The sequence below is a fragment of the Lepidothrix coronata genome, unplaced genomic scaffold (genome assembly GCF_001604755.1).
Source record: "Lepidothrix coronata isolate B3197 unplaced genomic scaffold, Lepidothrix_coronata-1.0 Scaffold109, whole genome shotgun sequence".
NCBI lineage: Eukaryota > Metazoa > Chordata > Aves > Passeriformes > Pipridae > Lepidothrix > Lepidothrix coronata.
The window spans coordinates 1,241,421-1,263,449 of record NW_016690289.1 but is presented as its reverse complement, the minus strand read 5'-3'; the positions used below and the strand labels follow the sequence as shown (position 1 = coordinate 1,263,449).

Sequence of the window (22,029 nt, the reverse complement as noted above, 5' to 3'; positions counted from 1 at the left end):
TATTCTATCAAAAAAAAAAATCAACTCTCACTACCTGCATGCTCTGTGTATAGCACATCACATAGCATGGTATCAAATTTCAGAAACAAAAGCTTAAGATAATGATGTTGTTGTCCTCTACAGCACAGTATTCCGTTTTCCTATCAGAACCTCAAGAAAGGTAGAAACCCTCCCAACAAATTCTCCTTCTCACTATATAGGATATAAAAGGAATGAGTAACAGCTTCAAAGTAAATTCAGTAAAATATAACTTCTGCATGGGCAGCCCTACACCAGACAGGAGGGAGACGATTCCCACCACAACATATCTATGCATGGAGCACATCTCTTGCAAGAGCATTCATGGCTAACCAAGAACGAAGTGAACCAGCAATCATACGCTTAAGCCATGCCTACGTCTATAAACTGCATGATACTGAAAGCTATTCATATATTACATATATCCAAAGGGCTTGAAAGTTTTTTGTTATGAGAAATAATACTGTAACAAAATACTTACTGATGGAGTAAGTGGCATGCAGCACAGAACTATGCTTGCAAGACTGATATACAGTTTGAACAAAAATATTGAAAGATTCAAACCTGTGACCAGTTCTCTGATTTCCAAATCTGTAGTCTTGCGGAGTAACCGTACTAATGCTGGGATACCACCACAGTTTTTCAGAGCAATTTTGTTGTCATCATTTGCCTTCCCATATACCAAGTTTCTCAAAGCTCCACAGGCACTACGGTGGACTTCTGTCATCCGATGGTCCAATAGGTCCACCAGTAACTGTATTCCACCTTGTCTTCTTATCTGAAACAGGCCAAAATGATAATCATAAAGTTAGGGAATGAATATTGATATTAATAAAAGCTATCAAATGAAATTAAGCTGTGGTTTATGCAGGCTGTGGGCCAGCAAAGGTGTACTGGTAGCACTGCAAAGCTGCTACATTACACTACTTTGATTCTTTGTATTATTTTTCCAGTAGCAACATAACTGTACAAACTGATAAACTTGAACCTCTGTAAAAGCAGTCAAAGTCAGCCAAGAGTGTTGCCTCATGAAGGTTGCTCATGGTTCATCAAGGTTTGCCTTGGCAAGGGTTTCTCCTGCGCAGGAGAAGCATCATTTCCTTCAAGAGTGTAACACTTCACAAGCTAGAGGAAAAACCACAAGACTGTAGCAAACAAAAAAAAAGCACTTAATGTCATAAAGTTTTAAGTAGTCCTGCCTTTACATTTAATTTCTGGGAATGTGAGCAGCTACTGTAGTCTCAGTAAGGATGCTATATCAACTGAATTGGGATGAGCAAAGATGAAAGCAAAAGGAGGAAGTCTGCACAAACAGACAAGGATGACAAAAACATTGTGGCAAGCTTGTTCTACTAAGATTGAAAGAGACCCTTCAGTGATGTAGGAACAGAAGTCTTATGCATAAACAAGGTGGCCTACAAAATAAATTTCTAATGCGATATCTTATATAAAATATCATTATAGAAAAAGCACAAAAGTATTTCAGCAAATGATCAAGAAGGTCAAGAATACCAAGTACAATTTATTATAAAATCTATTTCCAACAAATACTTTATTACTCTCTGGCACTATTTGTTTCTCAAACATCAACCACTCTTGAATCTAATTTTAAGAAGCCACATTTATTCAAAACTAACATCCAAAGAGTACGACGTTTTAGCTTCAAGCAAGTTATACAGACATCTCTGTCAAAATGTTTCCCCATATGTGTCGTTGGCTGAGGCACAAAGCCAGCCAGGCACTTCAGCTGGTCATTTTACTTTTAAGACGAAAAGGTTTTGAAATATTTGTGAAGCTGTTTTTGCATGGGCATGTGTTCTTGCAGTTCTGCAGAGGGGAGTCATACTGACGTATGGCACTTCATGGATCTAACACTAGCCTAAACAAGCTAAAGTTCTGAGTCCTGTGTTACAGTCACAACAATCCCATGCAACGCTACAGGCTTATGGAAGATTAGCTGGAAAGATGTCAGTTGTGAAAGGAACTGTCTACAGCCAGCTGAACATGAGCCAGCAGTGTGCCCAATGTCAAAGGCCAATGGCATCCTGGCCTGTATCAACAATAGTGTGGCCAGCAGGACCAGGGCAGTGATTGTCCCCCTGTACTCAGCACTGGTGAGGCCACACCTTGAATCCTCTGTCAAGTTTTGGGCCCCTCACTCCAAGAAAGACATTGAGGGGCTGAAGTGAGTCCAGAGAAGAGCAACTGAGCAGCAAAGGGTCTGGAACACAAGTCCCCTGATGACAAGCTGTGGGAACTCAGGTTGTTCAGCCTGGAGAAAAGGAGGCTCAGGGGGGACCTTACTCCTCTCTACAACTACCTGAAAGGAGGTTGTAGCCAGGTGGGGGTCGGTTTCTTCTCCCAAGTAGAAAGTGGCAGGACAAGAGAAGATGTCCTTAAGTTATGTCAGGGGAGATTTAGGTTGGATATTATGAAAAAATTCTTCACCAAAAGAGTTGTCAAACACCGGAACAGGTTGCCTAGGGAAGTGGTAGAGTCACCGTTCTTAAAGGTATTTAAAAGTCGTGTAGATGTGACACTTAATGATGGACTTTGGAGTTAATGGTTGGACTTGATGACCTTAGAGGCCATTTCTAACCTAAATGGTTCTATGATTCTACAATTCACTGCAAATAAAGACTGAAAAATGAGTCAGCCCTTGAGGTTCCAAAACTGAGCTATATGAAATTACTCACTGCTGAGACAGAAGTTATCTCTCTTTCTTCTACCAGTTTATCTGGCACATTCTTGTTTTTTTAATAACAGCAAGACCAAAAAATAAAGCACTTGTGTAGTCAAAAAGTGTATGCACCAAGATGTTACAGTGTTAAATTAAAATGTTTTAATGCCTATACAGTTACAACACAGCCTTGTCCTAAATGTCAAAATGCTAGTGTTTATATTTTCCCTTAAATAGGCATTATATGAGTACTTCATGTCCAACTTCCTGAGCAATATACAGGTCACCTCAAAGACTACAGCAACCAGCATTATGTGGAGAGTGCAGAGATATGAATGGACATTGGTAAAATATATCAATGAGAGGCAGAAAAGTTCACTAATCTTTTTGAGAATCTATGCTTCTGCTGCTCAGAGAAACCATGACATCTTTCAGTTTAGAAAACAGATAAACAGGTCAAAGAGAAAAGGTGTTGCAATATATCTCACTGGTCAAAACTTTCCCATGTAAACAGGATGACTTGCAATGAATCAATTAGTTCATTTCCGAGTCGGGAAAAATTTACCAAGTTTATCTGGGAGAGGTGAGCAGTGAGGCTTGTTTGTTTGCTTGGGTTTACAATATATCATCATTTAACCTTCATATTAAAATACATTTGCTTCCTCTGCTGACCAGATTTTCAAAACCAGCCATGCTACACGAAGAGCCACCTACATGACAAAACAGATGACATCTACTAAACAGACTAGGAACAAAAATTTATGCTTCAGTTTTACAAAAGGTGAATCAACCACTGAGCTTCACACTTCAACCTCTGAAAAGAAACAAGATCTGATAGAAGAAAGAAGACAGTTAAAAATAAATGAGTTGCCTGGTGTGATGAGTAATATCAGGAACGACAGAATGAAAACATGCCTGCTGATCTTTGTGAATTATATTTTCAAAGCACAATATGTTGAATGAATATTTTAATTGCTTCACTGCTAAAAAAAAGATTAAGAATGAGAAAAATTATTACTTTGTAGCAAAAATTATTCTGGGTACTGTAATTCATCTAAAGACTCTGCCTCCTTTCAGAGGGACTGTGCCTATGCTTTTTTCCCCACTCTTCCTCTTGGAAAAAATCAAGTGGCATCTCATGCTTCTCAGCAGTTTATGGATGCTCTCAGGTGACAAGTTTTGCTATTTTCTGCTCATTCTAAGGGGAAATGTGTGGTTCTGACACATTCAAATCTGCACCTTCCCTCTTCAGTTGTGGTAGCTGACAGTACACTACTATTCAGCTCATGCAGCTCCTCCTCTCCCAGGAACCTGAAGTCAGCAGCAGACCAAAATGATTCAAAGACAGTTTCTTAAAAGCAAGAGCATAAAATATTAATCTAAAATGCATTTCTGCAAAAAAAAATATGGGTAATACAAGAGAAGTGAAACAGATGTTACATAACACCTTACATAACTTGATAAAATGTCTAAATTTTATTGAAGAAAGACCCTATTCTTACTCGGGAAAGACAAGACTTATTTTGCAAACTTTCTTTGAATTTCCAAGCTCAGATACTTGGCAGAGAAATTGTGTCAAGCGGGGAGAGGAAGCTGATTGTTCACAACTGGGAGCACAGTTTCTGATGCTGTTTTTTATCTGGATTACTGTCTTGCTTTGTTGTTTTGGGGTTTGTTTTCTTTTCAACAGCCCTTATTCACCAGAAGTCTCACCCCAGCTTTGTGTTTCCATCACATACGTATATAGCTGTTTAAAACTATACTCTCCAGCAGGTTCAACAATGCCTGACAAATTGTGAGACTGTGATGGATGTTACCAGAATCTATTTAAATTTATGGAAATAGAGGTAAAGGAAATGAAATTATTTGTTTGAGGCAAAGGAAATGAAACTAGAAATATTTTGTGTACATTTTTGGAAAATGCTGTTAGCTGTTAAATAAAGAGCTGTGCTCTTTCACATGTGGCATTATGAAGTGTATGGCAAACCCTATCAAGACCAGGAAGCTCAGCATGCATATGTCTGAATTCGTTGTTCAGCTTTACTAACAAATCAGGAATCTATTCCAATCAAACTAAAAACTGACAGAACAGAAATTACATTAATTTTGCCACAAAAAAAAAATCCATGGTAAGCAGAGAGCTGCTTTCATCTGATGAATCACATGTTCTTTTACCAGGACATTTTCAAACTTTCTTCTTTAAGTTGGCTGTCTGCCATTAATGCCACTGTCTACTTGCTGATCAGAAGCACTTGCTCTCGTCAAGTCCCATGATGCCATGACACAGGCAGACAGGACAGCAAAAGGTATCAGACTCTAGTACACAGACTGAGGAAAGTGCACTCATGTCAGCTTGATGCCAGAGTCTCCTCTGGTATCATATGAAGTTTTTTTGCATTATATCTGAGAATGTATTGGTACCCACACAATGAAAATAAAAAGTGAATTTGGATTCAAGAAGGGGTTCAGGTCAGTACTGGAGGCAGTGATAATTATGTTCCCAATAAGGACAGCTTAGATATAACATGCCAAGATCCTTTGAGAAATGTAATTTATCAGTTTCAAGGCTGACCTTTTGTCCTGGGTTACACAGAGACTCTGGTATTCACCTTTTCTCTTTTCTCCAAATATGCCTACTCATTTAGACTGTGGGGAGGGACTTAAGATAAGGGTGGTACTCTCCTAGGAGAGGAATTATCCACCAGTGTGAAAAGACTGGAAGGCTGATGACTCAGAGGGCATGCACACCTGCCACCTCAGGCTACAAGCTGTTTCTTTGTCCTTACACAAATAACTCATGTGTGATAACTCCCTTCAGGGAGACATCAGGACAATTCACTCACATGACCTGAAGATATTCATCTCTGCTAGTGGCCATAATGGATCCAACTGTGCTTAGAAGGTGTCAAAGACACTCCAAATGTTCTGTGATCCAGCATTAATCATCCAGTGAAGAATTAAACGCCCCAGTGGTGGTACCAGAGGCATTCCCACCTACCCTGAGCCCAATAAAAGACCACATGGACTTCATTAGGCAGACTTCCCTCACTCCATGGGACTTCTACCACTCAGGCCTCTACCCCCACCTCAGCCGATCAGGACTACAACCACCATCAGAGTTGCAGTGACCAGGTCTCATCTCTGGCTCCGGAGGGTGTCTTGTGCCTGTGCCAGCACTGCAGCCTCACTCCAGCACTGACCCTCCAACTATTCTTGTCAGGTTTTAATGGGTGGGGGAAGGCTGACGCCATCTTGTTTTGGTCTGGTGGGCAGGAGCTTGGGAATTTTTCTGGTTAGCTCAACCCAGTTTTATCAGTACTGTTTAGCATTCCTCTTGATAAAGAGTTATTTTTTTCACTTACATCTCGGTGTGTCTGATATCTCTCTCTCTGTATTGGAGAGAACCAGGGGTATTGGATCAGAGGAAGGAGACTTCCATCCAATGTCTCTGCCCCTCCAAATTGTCTCAAACAGAGACACCTTTGATTCAGTGGTGTTTACCACAACAGTGGACTGTTCAATACTTAATCTACCAGGAGTTACATATGACCAGCCTGAAGCATATGTGTTGGCAAAACAAGTCAATAATACATTGATGATATGTCTGAAACAATATATCTATATCTATATCTGTATCTATTTATATCTATCTATTTATCTCTATACATATACACTTGATTACTGTACACTTTTAGCGTATGAATTGCTTGATAGCTTGCTTTTCTAATTCAATACAATAGATGGGTTGGATGTATGGAAGGAAATGAAATGTAGGATGTGAAGGCTATGTAGATACCTGGAATGTAAGGACATCTGTTTTATGAGGACATCTGCTCAATGGCTGTCCAGCATATAAACACAGATGAGACAGGAAAAGTAATAAACCACACTTACATACACAAATCCTATAAAGCAAGAGACAATACAAAAGACCAGGTCTGGGAATTCACTGTTTGATGGGCTACTGAAGGAACTGTTCCAAGGCTTGGAGAGGTTCAGTTTGAGTTTTGTTAACTGGTAAAATGGGCACACAGGGAGGAATGAATGAAAAGGTCATCACGGGTCCTAGGGGAAAGAACACCCGATGGGATGTTGCAAGGGACTGTGACAATGTGCCAAACTATGGGATGTTTGGGCAGAAGGAAAAAGATAGGAAACGGCAAATATCCAAATGCATGGGGGAGGAATAACATGAGAAAATAGAGAAGGATGAGATGTATAAATAAATTCTGCTTAAGTATGCTGGTCCAGCCAAACCTTCGCTTGATCACTGCAGTCCAGCTTTATCTTCTTATTAATCCTAATTGCTAATAATTTTCCTGGATGAGGATGGTCTACATTCTGCATTGGCGTAACACTAGTGAACCTGGAGCTGGAATAGCTGATGAGCTGGATAGGAGATGTGGGAAAGAGCTATCAGGGACACTGTGGTTCTAGAGGATAGATACTGGTGAGACAAGAGTGAACAAAATACAGGTGACTGACCTGTCTTCATATTGAGCTATGAGAAAACTGACCCTGGAATGTGGCTATTGTTTACGTCTTTGTAATAGCAGAAGCAAGTCAAAGCTAATTGACATTAGCTGTTTTGACTACTACTAAGGTTTTGAACCCTATTTTGAAATATAAGTTGTGAAATCTGTGAAAAATTATTCTATTCTGCCCAGCAGCAAAGAAAAGAAGCAAAACCCTTTCTTTCAATCACTGCATAATGGAAATTGCCTCTTCCATCCCTTGGAAGGCTGCAAAAATTAGAGCTAGAGATACAAAAAGGAAGAAAAGGGAAGCTTCAGATTTTAAACAGTTTAGCCAAAGATTGTTAGATAATTAAGTATTCCAAAACAGACTAAAAATACAGCTGTGATAGAAACCCAAACACCCTTCCTCTTCTATTTATACTCAGCAAGTGGGTATCTGAGATATTGTTCAAATTTTGCCAGTAGGTATAACTGGAACATCCTTCTCTGCATTTAATTCTGACTACACTGCCTTACAAAGTAAAATATAATGGAAACAGAAGAGGATTAAGAGCAGGTGACAAAAATTGTTAGAGACTGACAGAGTGATAAAGTGTGTTTCTAAAATAACACAATCTCCTCTTAACAATAAGACATTAAGTCTTCCACTATTAACAGCTCCACATTCCTAACTCAAAGATTAATTCATGGTTAGGTGCTTAATTTCCACATTTTTCTTAATAATCACTTTTGAATAAATCTTCATCCAAAGGTGGTGAAGGAAATCTAACAACAATCAAGCCTTTCTACACATCATAGATATTAATTGCCAGCTTAATTGACACATCACACAGCATCATCCACCACTTATTCTGTGACACTTCTGTTATTAAGAAAGCATGTTTCGATATATCAAAATATAAGTATTTAAACACATGGAATTATTTTTAATGTCACGGTGTTACATATGGAGCAGAACTAAAAACTAAGTGAGACTGCTAGCACAGGTGACAGTATATATTCAATAAACACCAAATTAAAAAGACTTTTCAGTTTAGGTCTGCTTCTGGAAATTATTTGTAATAATTGGTTTTAATGTTCTTAGAGGCTGGTTTTCTAACTAGCAGAGTAAGTGCTTACTATTTCACATGTGAACAGATTTCAAGCAATTCTGTTGCTGGAAGGAGAAGCTGCAAGTGAGCTGAACAAAATGCCCAAGAATTTTTAAATGGTGGCAGGCAGTGTGGTGTTTGTGAGACGCTCTTTGACTACAGTCACCCTGTTCTTCTCAGGCTCACTGTCTGAGTAGACTGGTGTGCCCACACAGACCAGAGCACAACAGGAAAGTCCAGGAGCCAAAGGCTGTAGAGCAACCTGACTGCGCTGACCATTTATATCCATGAAATTATTACATTTCTAGATTTTTTTTTGCAATTAAAAATTCTCTCCATTACTTATCTTTGTCTTGTTTACATTACTAAAATGGCTTCCACCTAAGAGGAAAAAAAATACACTATTTTTCAGAGAAGAGTTTGCCTGTCTCATTGCAGGCAATGAGACAGGCAGCCTCATTGCTAGCTAGTTTCGGAAACTTAGTTCCTAAAACTTAAAACAGATGTGAAGGGGAGAAAACAAATCTCCATGAATATGGGAATAGTATTCAGTACAGTAGGTCTCTTAAGATAAATGCAGTGGTTCAAACTTAAAATCCTCTCCACTATTTCTTCTCATGTGTCTATGGAACAACAGGAAGACAAGACAAAATCGGTACATTGCAAACGCATGTGAGATTTATTACAGACAAATTTACCTGTAACATCACAGGGTAATTTAGTCTCATTAGCAAAGTAATTTGCTACAAGTTTAAAAAAGTGCTGAGCAATTTTAGCTGAAAATAGAGGAGAATGTTATGCAAATTGCTGCATTAACTCCAAAGTCTAATTTGTTTAAGGAATTTAAATCAGGGTTTGGATCTAGGTCCCATTTAAGAATGGCTTTCTCATTAGGACTTTTCAGATCAGACACAAAGGCAACATAAAGCAGTGAAGAGGCATAATGTAAATAAATTCAACCACCAGGATATATACAATGTTCTACTTGAATAAAAATTGTTCCCTTGTGTGCTAAACTGCACTGCATGGAGAAGGAAGGGGGTCTATTTCATGTGTCTGTAGAAACCAGGTGGGTGTTTGGTGGAATGGTTGTACGACATGTGAGGATCCACAGCACGGGGTCAATACTCAGGAGCTTTCCTTATGGGACTGGGTATCTTATTTCTGTTACTGAGTACAGTTTTGTTTTCCCTGTATCTCTTAAATGACCTCTTTAGATCTTGGGATCTATATGTGAGGTTAAGAGAGCCTCAAAAACATTTTCTGAACAGGAGGAGACTCAAAATCATGTTTTAAAATTGCTTTGGGAAGGTATGAATAAATGTGCTGCTTTCTCAGTCCGTAAGCCTTACTGTATTCTGCTCTGTGACACATTTTGTTTTTCATGCTTGGTAGGAAGGCTATACCTATTATAAATCAAGGTTTTAGTGTGATTTTATATTTGACTAAAAAAAATCCCTGGCTAGGTATAAGTTACCTATAATTGTAAAGCATTTTACCCTAAACTCTTAAAAAACATTAATTTGAAGGACAACACAAGCATCCTATTCTAAACATCAAGGACTAGTGGGATCTTCCAAGCAACACTTTTAACTGCAAGCGTAGAGCTGACCTGAAGTGCTCGTCTGATATGAAGGCTTCAGAAAAGCAATTTTCAAGCCCACTGTTAAAAGCAGTATCTCCTAAAATGAACACATTGGCAGTGAACTACGTTATAAACTAACACTGAGGAATACACATAAATAAGGTAAAATGCACACATGCCAAGGCCCTTAGAAGGTATTGTAACTACCTGATATTGATTTGGGGTCTTTGCTTTTCAAAACAGTAAAAAACCACACAATACTAAAGAAGGCACAGCACTGTGCACTTTATAGATGATGCAATGGCAATATTAATTTAGGATGTGAAGACTTTGGCATTACTCAAGCACTGACTTAGTACTGCCTGAAATTAAATGAAAAATGATGATTAACACTGAGGGTGTGGATCATTTACTTTCTGGTATTTAAAAATAATTAAGGATCTATTTGAAAATGAAGGATTGCATTTATTATTTGTGAAAAGAACTGGCATATATACTTCCACTAATAACATCCTGGTATTCCTATAACCAGATACCTAGTGAAGTTAAACAAGATATAGAAAATTCAACTTCTTTTTTTTTTTTTATGCAAAGAAAACCGAATTTTTTTAGAGAAAGCAGTAGGTCACTATTTCAAATATTCTTACAGCAGGAGAGGACATAACTTCAGAGTTGGATGAAGATTTCTGAAGCTGTACTTTACTCAGTTAAGCATATTATTAGTGGGATTTAGTCAATGTGAACACAAATATCATCTAGGAACAAGATGGGTCACCAACAGAAAGACCACAGAAAATTAATTATTTTCAGTCATTTAAGCCTAAGCAACAGAACAACTCTATCTGACATTTCAGCTCTAAAAGGAAATTCAAAAAAATCCTTTTTCAGTGCTTGCCGTAGCTACCTCAGACAGTTTGCCTCACAGAATAAACAGTGTGCCACTTCTCAGATTAAAAATATATTTACAATTTATTACATCAAACATCATACTGCCCTCTTATGACCTCTGCTCCCAGGGCATTATCTACTGCGATTTAAACAAGAAGTACTCTCTTCTTATAACTGATGTATTATACTTCAAAGAATCTTTCAGTCACATGAGAATTTTCTGTCTTAAAGTTGAAGTATTTGGGGAACAAGCTACTGCCTCAAAAGCTCATGAACACATTCTCACATCTCTCTTTGCTAGGAAGTTTTGCTAATAGAAACTCAGGCACATAAAATTAGAATATTTGTCTAAGGTCACAAAGGCAAGATACAACCTGTAATTTTAGAGTTTCAGTGCTACAGAAAGCTGCACTGCAGAATCTTTTCTCCATCTCCCCATTTACATGAGTTTTATAAATGAGGTAAAAGTCAGCAAAAGTAAACACTTGCCTCATATCTAATGCACTTTGTAATACCCCCAGTTCAAGATGCAAAATTATATATGTATAAAAGTATGTGTTACAGTAAATGTATGTGCATACATATATATACATGTACTGGTTTGAATATTTTTTCCCCCATTTGTTTAGCTCAGGTTCTCTTTGCCTTTCAAAATCCACAATTCTATTTTTTTTCTAGATTTCCTACACTCATTGAAATAGGGGAAGACAGAACTTCATGCAGTATCCAAGGCATGCAAACACAGACTTGCAGAAGGTCCCAGCAATGTTCTCTATTTCTTTCCTTATTACTTTCCCGACACTTTACTTTAAATAAGCCAATAAGCTTCAGATGACACTTTCCAAAAGCTGTCCAGCATAACTCTAGACATCTTTTTAAATCAGCAGAATACAGAAAAAACATACAGAAATGAGAAACAAAAAAAATAACCATCAAAAATGGTGCTACCTCACTGCCAATAGACTAACACTGCTTACCACTCCATAAAGCTTGTGAGTTGCAGCAATTTTTCAGTTCCTTCTGGACATAAGAATAGCAAACTAGCAGTTCTGAAAAAAAAACAAACCTCACCAAAACCTTCACCCAAAACCATGTAATACTTCTGTATGTGGAGTAAGGAGTGTGTCCCTTTCTTTAGGGCCTTGCCTGGTTAACCATGTGCCTGCAGCATGTCTAGCAAAGTGAAGAGCCAAACCCAGCAGTGCTGCTAACACAGTTGGGCAGATTGCCCACTCATTCCTCAGCAACTGTGGTGGCAGCAACAGCTCATATATAAAAGGCTGATTTGGACATATTGTGTCATTTATCATTTTGTATGAACTAATTCTTTATATATGTTAAATGATCCCTATAATGGGCATTACAGTCTCTACTTTTTAGACAGATAAGAATGCAGGAATGTATAAAATCTCTTTGTGAAACTAAAAAACTATATTCCAAATGACATTTCAAGCTATATATCACAGATCTAATGCGTTTCCATATCTGCTTGAACCAAGGTCTCTAAAACATAGCAATCTTAGAAATGTCAGTCATTGATCAGTAAGCAGTACTTTTCCAGGATGAGAAGGAGGGAATCTGGCCCACGACCAGTAAAAAATGTACAAAACTTCAGACTTTCAAAATGGATAATTTTTAATATCTTGGTTTTTCCTTTATCCCTTCTGTGGTATGAGTCATAGTCTGAGTTACACCAGTGTAAACCCTGGAAGAGCAGGACTGACTTCAGCACCACTGCTACAGATTTACTCTGAGATTACATTAAGGACTGGTTTAAATGGCTTCAAATAATTTTTTGCAGTGGCTGGATAGACAGGTAGGCATTGTTATTTTAGAGCTTCAGGTGTTCTTATGTCTGTACAAACCCGTGCCTTCTGCTGAAACCATTCTCAGTAGCTTAGTAACAGCCATCTCTTTGTATTTTTAAATACATTTTGAAGATCAACTGATGGTCTTTACCTTAAAAGTTTTATTTGACAGGGCCTTTTTATCAGGAATGATTAACCTTATTGAAATAATTTTGCTGCCAACCTTTTTAGTATAGATATGTTGAGAAAGCATCAAATTACAGATATTGATATCGATCTAGGTTATTTTATTCCTATATATAGTGTACAAAATTTTACCATGGCTTGCTGGACTATGAGAGCAGTAATAAAAAAATATGCTCTACAATAGGAAAGTAATCCTCTGCATTCACACATCAGCCTAATAAATCAGAGAAGCAATTGACAGGAGAGTTATGAATAGAAAGAAATCCATGGCACATACAGTAGAACATTATACTGCTGGAAAAGGCTGCAAATATATTTATTGCCTGTTCAAAATGCAGGAACATCATATTTCCTATGTCTTTCAGTGTGTATTACCTTTCCTTCCCTACGACATAATATTTTCAAACATAAAAGATACAGCTTTTGCAAATGTTTTAATACAACTGCAACATGCTTTCCTCAGACCAGTGGAGACAGATTCACAACACAGCGCAATGCTCTGCCTGCATCTGATGCATACCACAGAAAGTAGCATGAAGGCACTCATTTGCACACATAATACTGATTTTTTTTCTTTTCTCCTAACTGCTTAAAAAGCACTATCACCAGATATTCACATCTGATTTTTTTTTTTGGCTAATCAAGTTTAATCCCTAAAATTCTCTTCTATGTGCTTATTTGGACTGTCCAGAGCTGAAAAAGATAGAAACCTTTAGCCAGTATTCTCATATCCAGTGAGACAGACACTGTAGGAGTGAATGCCAAACCCAGATAATCAGGAGGTCTAGGCAGGTTGTTGTTCAAGACCTCAGCCCAGAAGAAGATTAGTGCCACGACCCTAAACAGAAGCAGAACAGAGGTCAAATTCTGTATCCCAAACATTTTTGTGAATACTGCTAACAGTTTGCTGTGTAGTGCATAGACAGGATAGTCCAAAGAGCAAACTTGCAATTATCCATATGAAACATGGACATTCATTAACTACTAGAACAAAAAAAAAAAAAAAAAGATTTTGGCTTGCTTTAGCTCTAAATAATTGTTCCTGACTATATAATAGTATCATAGAAAAACCTTAAAAAAGAACTGGGAAGAGTCAGGAAAATATTGTCCATTTGGTTATTCCCTGGAGAGGCAATAAGTGGACAGTGGGTGGAGAGGAACATGAAAGCAGTAAAGCAGTGTGTGGGATGAAAATACCAATACATATGCTCAATATTAAGCCCACAATTTTGTAAAATAATGTTTTCAGTCACTTTGTAAATTAATTTGATTCAGTATCCTTTCAAGATGAGGAAGAATGGTATGTTACAAAATGACTGAAAACAGGAGGGCAAGCAAAATGACTAATTTTGCTTATCTAGCATTAACTCAAACCTCAATCACAACTAGATGTTGCATTACATTTATGAAATAATACACTCTTGTTTATTTCTTTTTAAAATCATGTCCCTTTACAATACTGATTCTTTATTCCCAATTGAGGCTTTTTTTCAAAAGGAATAATTTTGAAATGTGAAGGCAATAAACCCAAAGCATTCATCGGGTTCCTTAGCAGAGCAGAGGATTAGAAGACAAGAACTGGTCCCAGCAATCTGCCTCTATGTTGCTGTGCAGTCTTCCATTAATATCCTATCTTAACATCCTAAATCTTCCTTTCCCTCCTTTAACCAAATGTCACTCCTCTGGGGCTTGCAATTAATTCATTTATTGAACAACTGAAACACCTTCCTAATCTTAAATCAAGTGAAATATAAGCCAGGTACACAGTGCATCATTATTATAATTCAGGCAGTGTCCTGATGATAAAATCAAGAATAACCATGGTGAAATGACCCCAGAGGGATCCCAGAGTATAAAATGCCACTTCTTCTGTGCTACAGAAAGCACAGATTGTGGGAGTATTGCACAGTGCTCAATGACATCCATTAACACTCAGCTTTAATCAGTGTAAAGACTGTGCACAAAACAAAGACATGCACTCTCTCATCAGAAGAGATAAATATCATAAAGTGGTAATGTATAAGTAAGATGGCAAAACTAAACACAGAAATGCATTCAGAAATGCTTTTCAAAGCAAGACTGTCAGTATAAGATTTAATTACCAGACAGAAAGTAAACTAAAAAACAGTGAAAGGGCTCACCACTTTATATTTATATTTATCCATGTTTCTGGAATTTATTAGGAAAGTAAAGACAATATATTAGCAAGAAAAAAACAGAGCGATATACTCTCATAAACATTATTTAGTAATTCAGTGTTGGAATCTAGCTAAAGAGAGAAATAGAATTACAATACTTTAATGATAGCGAATGAAAGTGTGTTTTTTATTAGCATTCTTCTAAATAATAAAAATATTTTAAGACCATTAAGAGTTTAGGTGGTCTTAACAATGTTAACTTAGACTATTGTGTCAAGACCAATGCAGCCATTTCTGCCTCACTTGTTTTAGTTAATATTAAAGAGGAAAAATGTTCAGCCACAGGCTTGTACTATAGGCAGTGAATCAGTGTTTCTTTGATGCACACAATTCAAACTATAAGAGGAGAGAGGGTATCATGGAGACAGCATAAAGAGACATCCAGAGCAGACATATTAGGCACTTCAAACTGGCACTGTAGTTACTGAAATGCTATCATAAATACTCTCTTGTATACCTATCAATAGAGAAGAGCTTGAAGTGCAGAAAGCATTGGGAGAAACAAACCATTTATATCTGCTTGCCTTAAAAGAGAAATAGAACTCAAGCCACTGACTGCTGGAATAAATAAAATAGAAGGGAGCAGAGTGATCATGAGTGGTTACACAGGTCAGAAGAAGGAATCAAAAGGGTCTGATTTAAAAAAAAAAAAGAAAAAAGCAATAGCAGAAAAGAAAGGTTGCTTTCACAAAATCTTCTGTGGAAAGAAGGTGAGACGACATAGTATATCCAAGTGATGGGATTTTGATCATGGGGCAAAAAAGGGCTTTGTTTCTATCAATCAAAAAAAAAGAGGATTCATCTTTCATCCGTTCCAGGTTTGTGTTTTACAAATCTTTCAACAAGCTAGGGGAAAAGATCTTCAGCCTCCATATTCCACCCCAAATTAATGGGACTGCAAGAATGCCACAAAATGCACGGTGCAAGGCAAACTGCCTGCCCATAGGAAATGGTGGAATAGGAAATTCCTTGTTTTGCTGTGGTGAATTAATTCCTTTGCATGGTTTATGTCCACTGCCTGACATGTGAACAAGTGGTGGTACCATGTTGAAAGGGTTCTGGGCACTCTGAAAAACTCCCAGAAGAAGATGTAGAAATACCTTTATTTTAATGATAAAATGAATATGAATGATGAATTTCAGCAAGCTGGAAAAGAGATGATTTCGGCATGCAATCACTCAGCTTTTAGAACTCCATGTGATAATGTCTGGACTGATACTTTTCTCCTGAAGGGAGTATATGGCAATGCTCTCCAAGATGAAGAGGAAAGTGTCCAATCCAGCAGTATTTATTTAGGATGCAAGGGAAGGCTTCAGGCAGGACAGTTCAGCAGTTACTGTTCTTTTATTTGGCATCCTTGCAGTATTTTCCTGAGAGAAGGATCTCAAGTGTTGTGACTTTGCTGGCAAAAATTAATTTCCTAGCTTGCAGAAAGCAATTATTGGTGCCAGAAACTCTGAGTGACCTGTTACACCTTTGCAGCTGATGGCAGGCTGCCATCTTCCATGAGAGCAAAATGGTGTTGGCGTGTGAAACTGCACAATTCAATCCCTTTACATGGTGACCTCATACAAAAGAGGAAAATGTCATTATAGGAAGAAAAAATGCTGTGGAAGAATGAATCCTGTGTTTAATAGAATGTGCTCTTTTAAAGAAATGTTCTCCGCTGAGTATTTTAAAATGCTTCTCTTTTCCTATATCCCCTGTCTGTTCCTTCTTGGCATCCAGGGGCAGCTACTCTGGCTCTGCTCACAATCTCACCATTGTTTGTGTAAGAGCCCTCTCCTGAGGAGAAAATGCCATCTGAAAGGGTCTTCCTGTGCTCTTCTGCCTGATCAGCTTTTCATTTGCTTTCAAATATCTGATCAAAACTTCTTCTCTCCTTTCCTGTTGCCTTTTAGTTACATTCTTCACTGTCATCAATGAAAGAATAATTTATATAAAGAATTACTGAAGTATTCTGAGATTCTGAATTTCAGAATTATTATGCCTAACTGTAATGGGCTGCCTGGTAATTTTTACAGCCTTTAGCCTTCTGCCTCCCTATGTCCCCTTTTACATACGTGAGACCCTTAGTGAGGGCTGGTTACTGTTCAACACAAGATGAAAAACCAACTATCAAACATTAGCAAAAATAATCCAATTTCTTCAACTCCATTCTAATGTCTGCTGTACCACCTAACCACCCAGCACAGGGAATAAAAGTAGAGAATGAGAAGCACTACTGAGAGCAGATGTAGCAGCTGCCTTGCTGTTAAGCAAGACTTAAAGGGACTCAGAAGTAGCATTTGTGAAAAACTTTCAGGTAAGAGCAGCAGTTAAAATCGTACTTTGAAATAAAGACTAGCACTAAATGGTTTTGAGCAGCATAGAAGTGGCAGCACCTGCAAGAAATAATAACACCATCTTTATCAATGGTCAGTGTTTATTGCATTTACCTATTGCTCTTCTGCTATGATCAGGGCTGGGAGGGGAAAAATAAAAATTCTACCAGAAATATAAAACATAAGTCACTCCAGAAGGTAGGGTTTTTTGTGAAAAAGTAAATGGCTTCTGACACCTTAGTATCCAGCCTGGGGCATCTTCAGTTACCAACTTTGTTTGAAAGTCCTTGAAGTTAGAGAAAGGCATTTGCAGACCTCAGTGTTACATAAAACTGAGCAGGGCATTTGCACTTACATACCAATAAAGGCACATTTAGAGTGATGCTACCCAATTCAGAAGTAAGCCTGTGATCAACTTGTGCTTTAGAAATAACACCTACTATAAAGAACTTGGTCACGAAGGGAAAAATATCTCTAGTTTCCCTAGCCAGACTAAACATTTTTGAGTGAGTATCTTTTTCATGGTTGTTTTCTAAAGAGCATTTCCACTTCTTCTTCTTGGGGGGACAAAGGAAGCAAGGGATAGTGTTCCCCATTACAGCCACAGAAATTGAAATATTTTAGAAGAGAAAAACTTAATGGTAAAAACCATAAAAAGTGCTAGTAATCTCAGAAATGCCTATAGTCACAGCTGCTATTTTCTATTTCTGTCTAAAGTTTAGTTGACCTTGTTACAAAAAAAAGAATATAAAGGTCTTTGTCCTGCCACTATACAAAAACAAAACTGGGAGATTGAAAGAATGGTCAGATTCAGAGGATAGATCATTAATCACCTTTTCGGTAGGTGATATAGTATAAATCATGCTTAAAAGAATAATAAAAAAAAGTATTTCAGGACAGTTATTTCCAGAAACTCTGGATGAAATAGTCATTAATTGCAGGGTGACAATTTGATGTTCAATACTGATAAAGGTAAAAGAACTTTTTTTTTCCCTGTCGGATAACTCCAGCATTGAAACTTTAACAACTGCATTGCATTTCAAATTCAATACAACCAGGTAAATAAACTAAATTGTAGTATACATTACATTGTTTATTATATTATCATACATACATATATATATATTATACATATACATTACATTACAGATTAATATTTAATAAATTATTTAGTGAATTCAATTTGCTTTTTTTCTCAGTGCCTGTCAGGCATGTGAAATACCAGCAGCATTCTTAACTTACATATTTCTATGTGAGTCCTTTCTCCACTCTTTGAAAGACCACCAAGATAGCATTTTTTCTTTAGCCCAAGTCATCTGCTATGTTAAAGCTACGTATTTGGTCAAAGAGCAGCGTTTTCTGCGCTTCAAAACAAATGAAATTCTTGTGCTATGTAATCGCAAAAAGAGATTGCAAAGAAAACAGGATATGTCCTGGTGCTTCTTTTCCTTGCCTCTTGTGTTGGAGCTGGCAGGGTTCCCTGCGACCATGTGCAGCAGGACTGGAATGCTGCTTTCCATGAAGAAGGAATTGGATATTAAATGTGATCATTCTCAGACAGAGGAGAACTGGCCACAACACGCAACTGCAACACAAATACTTTGCAGAAAAGAGAATTTTGATATCAGTTTCTATTATTTAGGTGCTAGTTCAACTCATAATTCAGACACATTCTTAACAGTTATCATAGGAGTTGTCTCAGGTAGGTTCAACAGGACCACTCAAGTTACTCTGCCTGGGTATAAACATAATAAGAATCTGGAATATCTGCTCTGATATCCCCTTATCAACAGGATTTTGAGCTCTCACACAAAAAGTTCCTCAAGAAATTCTGATTCAGTGGAGAGCTCAAGCAGACCCTAAGTATACTACGGAGCCATTTGGATTGACCCTAATCCCAACAAACAAACACAGAAACTGTTTTGTCTGCTGAGTCATGACCCAAACACAACGAGACTTATCATTAAATAACATAGGTTGGTAGATAGATAGAGATAAAACAGTCTGCTAATGTTAGATGCTTTAGTCTGAAAAGCTCCACAAAGCATTAGACAAGTATACAATACATCCCTTTTTTCTGTTGTCTTACAAAAACCTAAAGTACCAGAAGTTTGAAAGCATATTCTCAGATGAACTCTTTCAAAAAAAGTATTTTGGTTTGTTTCCATAGCAGTATAGGTATTATGGAATAAGGAGTATATCAAAGTCCTGAATAATAACAAAAGAAGTGGAGGAATCCTTGTTTTATTTGTTATCTTTTTTCACAGAAGAAGCTCAGAATGCTCCCTAGTGCTCTACTGTTTCATATAGTTACCTTCACCCTTCCAGCTCATGAGCCGGAAGCTTACAAAGGCTGATGTCCTACTGGGATGGGTGAGATCAAAAATGATCAAATCAACAACAATCAGACGTCTTTTTCCCTAAATGATTAGCAACAAAAATCAAACCATCTTCTTCCCTCAAATGGGATAGCCACTTAAGGTCTCTCAGTCTATGGCTTACAGGAGGCAGCAGAGATTGTACAATGAATGAATTGCTCTAATTATTTAACTTCCTTTCTCAGAGAATAATCAATTCTCTTACTGAAGAACTAATTTCTGAATAAGGATGAGAGAAGAGTACAGGGAGAGAGTCCAGTTAAAATTTTCAGTGATACCTGTACCAGAGTTCTGTTCTCCAGTGCACAAACATCCTTCATTTTACAGTCATGTAAATATATTTTTATCACTATTTCTAAGATGTTTGATGTACACAACCAGTGCAATTCTGCCAGTGCCAGCAGAACACATGCTTACTCACTCAGGAATTTCCTCAGCATGAAAAAGCCTGGAAGGGAAAGCTGCTATAGCCAAACAGACTCACGGAGTGGTATGTTCTGAGGGTGAGGATAATGAAGCACTAGCAAGCCAGCATCACTGCTCAGTTCTGACAAGTAAGCAATAGCAGATCTTGATCTCAGTTTACCTCTACATGCCAGGATAAAAGATGCCAGTACAGCACAGATTTATGTGCACACCACATGTCCCTGACTAGTAGTATCTCTGAGAGGGCCAGGGGAGGCAGCTGGGGCTGGTAACAGCTTCACTCATTCAATTTTAATTGACTGCTGTGTGTTTGTCAGATCCCTCAGAGCCGCCTTCCTTCTGTTTCAACTTGTGCCAAGAGCTGCGCTGGTCCCATTAACCACAGGGAAAAAGCAAGCAAGAAGTACCTATCAGCTACAGGTAAGAACAAAGTCTATATTAATGTTTGAATTGCATTTCAGATGCAATCCTCACTGAATTTCAAGTCCATAGACCAATGATCACAGTTCAAGCTGCAAACCCAGTGAAATTAGACTCTATTCACACAATTATACATGAAAGTAGGCTTTGATTCAGAACCTTTTTGCTTAATTTTCATCTTCTGTGTTTGTATTTAGTGTCCAAATGTCTCTTTGAGAACCCTAAGGAAATGCCCATATGTTTCAGTGAGATCAAGACTATACCACTAGCTGATTACCGAACAACTAGTGATACAGTTTTTAAATGATATGCAATCAATCAAAATAGTCCAAAGAAAACAAAACAATGAATGACAACAATATTTTTATGCATTTTTTACTTTCTGTAATGGTAACAAATAACTGAAAGCTTGAGTAAAATGGGTCCAGGTATATATCCATGATTTCTCTTGTAAGATTTTTTTAAAGCACATATAAATAACTGGTAATGATAAATGGCAAACAGCAAAACTGCTGAAAAAAGGGTTTATAAATCTTACCTCTGCTTTTATTTTATTGTCTCCGAAACACAGGTGTTGTAAGTAGGCTGCAGCATTTGACTGTACTGAGGGAAATTGATGTTGTAACATCTGTATAACTTCTGGAAGCTCTGGATCCCGCCATCCAAACTCTCTGTGTGAAAGCAAACACAAAAGATTCATCAAAAATTCTGCTATTAGTGGATAAATGTGGCAACAGTTGGGTCAACAAAGAACATAGAAATGGCTAAGTAATATTTTGATTTTTTTTTCCCCACTACTTTCAAAGCAAACATTAAATCAAATAAACTGTACTTCTCTGAAAAAAAAATACGTCAAGTATAATAAGAAGAAATGACTTCATGGAATTAGTTCTCTAACATAAATTTTCCTATATAAAATGGCTATATGAATTTATAATATAAGAAAAGAAAGAAAATAGATGCTCATACCATTATCCTTTATTAAAATGAAAATATGGAGCTAGAATCAGAACCACAAAAGGTTTGCTACGAAATGCTAATTTGTCAAAAAACCCTTTTCAGTTACTGCAATCTTTGTGGGATATGAATTTCTAGCTTATATAGAAAGCAATAACCAATTTTGTCTCTTGGTTTATTTTTTTCCAGATACAGTCAGTGTAAAACCCTTACACATCTCTGGCCCTCTCTGAGTAGGGGGTTGGACCAGGTGACTTCCAGAGGTCTCTTCCAACCTCAATCCTGTGATTCTGTAATTTTACAATTATGCAATACACACTTTTACATTGGATAACTTTTAAATCTTCATTTCTTCTACTCTATCCAAAGCAGCTAGGCAAACACAAAGACTCAGTGTTTGCACTTTTCGTTAATCCTACATAATATGAAATGCCATTAGCATCACATGAAAGAACTGAATCCATGTATGTTGAACAAGTCCCTGCAGGTATTTTGCAGTTTCCAGACCTGAACTTAAAATCAATTTGCCACTTCACGTAATTTTTCCCCCTCTGTATTTAAGGATAAAATCATTCATGAAAATGGCTTTGGA

The 22,029-nt window shown here is 37.5% G+C and overlaps 1 protein-coding gene across 6 annotated transcripts in view; it reads right to left on the bottom strand.

Annotated features, from left to right (window-relative positions):
• The window catches only part of CTNND2 (catenin delta 2), a 514,557-nt gene that overhangs the window by 141,196 nt on the left and 351,332 nt on the right, over positions 1-22,029 (bottom strand). For all 6 annotated transcript variants that reach the window (XM_017824127.1, XM_017824125.1, XM_017824130.1 and 3 more), the window contains 2 exons: positions 21,019-21,151; positions 583-796 (listed from right to left, as the gene is read on the bottom strand). In XM_017824127.1, coding sequence (XP_017679616.1) covers positions 583-796; positions 21,019-21,151 — 347 coding nt within the window. The remainder of the gene's footprint in view (positions 1-582; positions 797-21,018; positions 21,152-22,029) is intronic.